The 6080-nt window shown below is 36.4% G+C and overlaps 1 protein-coding gene across 1 annotated transcript; it reads left to right on the top strand.

Moving 5' to 3' along the window:
* The first annotated feature begins 470 nt into the window (after positions 1–470).
* On the top strand, positions 471–5477 carry LOC128246243 (uncharacterized). The gene is made up of 4 exons (XM_052964435.1): positions 471–586; positions 820–950; positions 1830–1917; positions 4739–5477. Exons 1-4 carry the CDS (start codon positions 471–473, stop codon positions 5475–5477), a joined length of 1074 nt encoding a protein of 357 aa, XP_052820395.1.
* The last annotated feature ends 603 nt before the right edge of the window (positions 5478–6080 follow it).

The following is a 6080-nucleotide window of genomic DNA, read 5'->3' as shown; positions in this document are numbered from 1 at the left end:
ATGCCCCCACACCCCAGAGACTCTATATAAAGCCCAATCCCCGCTAAATTTGGCGCTATGACAAAACCACCGCAGTCACCCAGCCCTTTTCCCCCGGCTATCCCCGGTATACCCCCGGATCTGGGGGGCCGTGGATACGATTGACTAGTGCATTACCATTTATATTGAACGTGTTCATATTCATAATATGTTAGTTATAATCAGTCTGTCAGGATGCATATGTATATTTTTTGTGAAGCAAGTTAATTTATGATACATCTGTTAATGAATTAAGATCGAAAGTACTGATAAAAAGCAGGTGATTTAGGGTATTTGACTATTTCACACTTAAGAAAAGCAGGCTGACTATACCAACCTTTAAATTTACCTAAAGGGGAGAATGATCAGGATAACCGACTAATGCATTTGTAACTGTAACAAAATGTGATGCATTTCAGAGGAAGCGTGTTTAATCAGATGAGGATGAATAAATGTCAGTGACACCACCACCAAGGCATTCGAAGGTGACAGTGGCTATGGCAGGACTGTTCTGCAGGCATCACAACAGTTACTATAAGATCCCCAAACAGTTGCACCATCTCCACAGGTATATACCGCTATTAACCTTTGTTTCAAGCACAAGTTCAATATATAATCCCCCCAGAAATATGCGAAGGGATGTAAGCAAATTTTACACAAACACACAAAAAAAAAAATTTCACATTTAACAAAAACCCAATTAAAATTAAGAATACCAACTTCCTTAAAAATTCATTATGTAAATACCCATATCCTGGAAAAGACTCGCCTATGTATTAACAGTACATACAATTATTCCAGAGGGTGTAGTGAAATTCCGTCGTTTCTCACAACAGAGGTGCGAGCGAAAAATGCCGCCTGGATGAAGACAGCATCGGACAGAGATGGTGGGAGGGAAATGAGGCAGACGCAAATATCTGAGTGCATCCTTGGTACACCGGGATGAAAAAACAAAACAATATTATGTTAAAAACGCTTCATGTTTAATGCAGTAGCGTTACCTTAAGTATTGTTCAATGAAATAACTTTTATTTCAAGTCTTATTTTGTTTGTTTGATTATTTATACAGTAACAGCCTGTGTGTATTATGGCATGTTTTTGTATTTTAACTTGAACATTTTGATAAACTGTTCAGGGGTATTATCCACATTCTGTGATAATTCAATTGTTTAAATATGTATAGCAATGATAATAATAATAAAAATTTAAAAGATGAAATAGTTTATTTTATTATGTAGTAATTTGTGAGTATATAATATGCATGTAGGTTTACGGTTGATTTTCTCTGCATTATTATTTTTTCTCTCAGAAGATAAACCAAGACAAAATCTTGTGTTTTAACTATCTTGTTTTGTTGCCATTGAGCATGGCAATCCATCTGTATAAGAATAGGGACGAAATAGGAAGGATATCGTCATCATGCCGACTAAATGTCGGCTATTAAAAATATGCCGACATCGGCCCGATGTCGAGCCGTGTTGCACATCCGACATCGGCCCGATGTAAATGCCGATGTCGGGCCGATGAAGTGTTCCATATCGGCCCGACGTCGGGCCGATATAAAATGTTTGCTGGGTGTTTCACTTAAGCAAGGTACGATGTCGCGTGAAGCTTGTTCAGATGATGATACAGTTTGGATAGTTTGTTTGGGTTTCCAGAATTTATGTGTTTTAATTTACTTAAGTGTGACGTACCAGATACTGATTTTAATGTTTTGAATCAGTGGCAGACAAGGCATGTTTATGTTCACATGTGTATAATTTCCTTGATGTATTTTGATATGTTTACTAAATATCTGAACTGTTTTACAGAGGTTAAAGTAAAGCATTTGGAAAACAAGTTGAGTGGCTCCAATAAAAAGACATTTGCAGTTAGCACCGAACGCAATCTTAATATTCAGTATGATTTTTTTTTATTGTATTGTACGTATTTTTGTTTTATTTTAACCTGTTTCGAAGAAAACGTTTCAGTTATTCTCCAAATCTTTAAGCCGTAATTTTAAGTCAGTCGATTCTATTTGAAATGATATAAATATCGTTATTTTGTAATGTACATCATATCAATAATAACATTGTAAATTTGTCATTGGAAGAGGTAATCAGAAATATTGACTGGTTAAGTCTCAGATACAATAACGCCTGAAATTTTGTTTATTTTTTATACATTCAACTTGTCTTATCCTGATGAAATTGTAATATTGTGTTAATTAATGTTTGCATTTTTATCCAGGAAATCCAATATAGTAGCTACATATGGTTACGATTTTAAACATCTTAAGTTTCTGTTTTCAAGAGATGTGGTTATGAAAAACATATGGCTAATTAGTATACTTCAGATGGTCTAAGACTATTCAGACAAAAATTATTTTTTTACTATTTCGTCTTTAGGTATAAACGAGTGTAAACGAGCTTTTGCAGTGTATAGTAGCTGTAAAAACTTGTCGAGTTAACCTGTCAAGTCGACATAAAACGATTCGAAATTTAACTACACGAGCACATATATAAGGTATCCATACATACTGGTACACCACCCAAAACGCTAAGCGATACGGAAGTAGGGATCGAAACTCCAAACGCGTTAGAACGAAAGGCGTTAAGATATGGTACCAGTTGTTCCCTTGCCATTAGCGCTCGGCTAGTTAAACCAAGGAAAGTGTACCCGTGATATATATACCTAGCACGTCAAGAAATCAAGCGATCGCTTCGCAAAGAGCTGCGGTATCGACTCTAGATCTCTTGTATATTAACTCTGTTACTGCGTATCTTTTGATATATATAAATTGTAATGGGAATTGCAGTCATTTCTATCTCATGTCACTTATTGCAGTTAAAGCTGCACTCTCACAGATTGAACGTTTTGACAACATTTTATTTTTGTCTTGGAACGAGCCAATATTTGGGAACATCCATAAAAACCAGTTATATAAGACTGCTGACAAAAATTAGATCGCAGATTTTTATATTTAAGTTCAAAAATGGATGTTTTATGCATTTTTCATGACGCGTTAGTAACGGTTTAAGCCATAAAACATTAATTTTCGAATGGAAATATGAACATGTGCGATTTGATCTTTTGTCAGCAATCTTTTATCATTGGTTTGCAGATATTTAGGCAAAGATGTGCTCTTTCCAAGACAAAAAATTAAAAAGTTGTAAAAATGGTAAATCTGTGAAAGTGCAGTTTTAAGGGGACAGGACACCAAATGGTCCAAATATCAGCAAATACAGTATTTCCTCAAAACATGCCTAGAATTGTTAATGCGAGCAATTAGGTACAAGGAGGCCGATAAAACATCATTCTACATCACCAAAAGACTAAACGCAAATATCGTGTTGCTGTCTCATCTGAGTTTCCCCGTTTAAAGATAGCACATAACGGTTTCCCATCTTAAATCAAATCTCTTTATGAATACAGATAAATATACTGACGCAACTTTTAACCTTGCTGGGATTTACGTGGAAGACAACCCCAATAATTCGAATTGGAAAATATGCGTAAAGATACATGTGTCATACGCGATGTCATAATCAGTAGGTAATATTCATTACGTTGTACACAACGATGTCAATTTTATGTAAGATTATGACAATTTTCTTTTTTCTTGCAATATGGTGTCTAGTCCCTTTAAACACAACTTAAGTCATAATGGCGTCACGGCGAGGTCAAGCCATAATGCAACTAGGACAAACCTTGAAAACCTCGAATAAACAATACATGTCCGTGCTGCTATTTGGAAGCTTCGCAATGCTACACGGAACACGTACGGATTAGACTCTTCATTCTAGGTACCTATCAAACTTAATTTATGTATTTGCTAGAGAACTGGCACAATAGCTAAACGGTTTATATGTAACTCCCATAGAGATATACTTAAATATTTACACCTCAACTTCCATTCCTTAAATGAACTGCCTTTCGGCAATTGCGTTCATCAATCGATGAACGCAACATCTTCGGATATGTTCGGATCGTAATTCATTGCATAACAATATACATAAAAGCTATTGATCTTGATATTGGTTGTATTGTGTCTGCAGGTCCCGTAAAATATAGATCAACATTTTTAAAAGTGTTCGTTTATTATATTTTAAATACATTGGTACCAGAAGTGTTTCAATTTTACGTTTTAAAGTGATTTCAAGTGGTTGATCTTTTCCCGCGTTATTGTGACGTCATTTGAAAAAAATGTTTCCGGTTATAGTCGGGTCGTTCTATTTACAGAATGGGTAAGAACGGATTACTGAAAGGTTTTCTTAAATGAAATGAAGTACTTTTTTTAACAATTCTTGAATGAAATAATGAACTATTGGTGTAAATATAAGGAATGAATTGCGGGGTTGATGTCATTATCGGGGTTATGAACCCCGCAATTGGGTTGGTCAAAGTACGCGTGGAGTCCTTCGGACTCCACACACATTGGCCAACCCAATTGCGTTCATACCCCGATAATGACATCAACCCCGCAATTCATTCCTTAAATAAATCATGGCGTTCGTTTTATTTGGGTCATTTTCAATGGATTCTTATAGCATGTGATAAATATATCAATTCAATTATTTCTTTTCAAGCTATAGAATTAGAGACATATAAAACTATATACAGTAAATCTAATATTATTTTTTTAAAGCATATTATGTTTAATGTAATGCCTAACAATTGAAAAGAAATCTTGATTTTGATTCACGCATAACAACGACGGTAAAATACATAAATTTTCAAGAAATTTCTTTGAGCAATCGGTTGAAGATAAAATGAAACACGTCACGAAGGTTGACAGCTATTACGGATGGATTGCTGTAGAACGGGAGAAGTTAAACCCAGAACGACCTGGTGATTTAAAGGAGGCCGTCAACTTTAATCCCGCTGACGACTCCGACGATTGGCCGGATGTAGAGTTTCAGCAGACGAGTATGGACATGTTCCAAAGATGCACCAAGCTGTCACAACGTGTGTGTGATGCGTTGTCCGTTGGCGTAGGCCTTCGATGGTGCTTTCTCCGTGATGCTCATAAGTGTGCCGTCAAAAAAGGAAGTGCGACGACACTACGAAGTTTGTACTACCCGCCGATTCCAGAAGGATCACCATCAAAGCCTGGTCAAATTCGAGCTGGTGAGCACTCAGACTATGGCTCAATTTCGCTAGTTTTCCAAGACGATATAGGAGGTCTTGAGGCTAACATTCCCGGGACAGGCTACGTACCCGCCACTCCGATCTCTGGAACAGTATTGGTCAATATCGGCGATTTACTTCAGAGGTGGACGTCGGATAAACTGTTGGCTACGAAACACAGGGTTGTTGTACCTGAAAATGAAATTGGAAGAAAAAAGTGCCGTCAGTCTATCGTTTTCTTTTTCTACCCCGACTACGATTATTTGATTAAATGTGTGGATGGCTCAGATAAATACGATCCCATAACAGGCCTTGATTACCTTAAGTATCGTTACAGTGTAACCTTCTGACCTAGATTGATTTTTTTTATCACAGCCTGGGTCGCGGACATATGCATGATTAATATTCAAATTCAAAGGTTTTCAAGTGACATGTATGACTGCTATTGTAAATGCTTATAGGATATTATATTTAAAAAACAAACATGTTAATCAAGATATTTTTTCGTGTATGTATTCAATTTATACAGGATATCGCTTCAAAGCTTTTATGTTTACAATGCAAGTAATTAAAAACCGTTTCAATTACAAAGACACAGCACTTGAAGCAACTGCATGCTTTCATGTATTGTAAACATTATTTACCCAAACAGTGTAAATAGTTCACATTCAAGTTTCTAAAGATGGGCATGGACTGTTTAGCTTATGGGGAACCCGCAATGCTTTTTCACATTAACACGACATAATGTTATGTTGTCCGCAAGATCCGGGCATTGTGTTGTCGGACACTGTTTATGCATATATATTTCAGCAATACTTCGTTCCCATTACAAAGACCCGGCCGTTTTTTCATCGTGAATACATAAACATCCAGTTCTTGCTTGATTCACATATTACCTTGGCAAACATTGCATCGACTCAGAACCTGTGACATATATTCCTTGTGAGCCACAT

This window comes from Mya arenaria, chromosome 9 (genome assembly GCF_026914265.1).
Source record: "Mya arenaria isolate MELC-2E11 chromosome 9, ASM2691426v1".
Taxonomy (NCBI): Eukaryota; Metazoa; Mollusca; class Bivalvia; order Myida; family Myidae; genus Mya; species Mya arenaria.
This window is presented reverse-complemented; position numbering and strand designations above follow the sequence as displayed.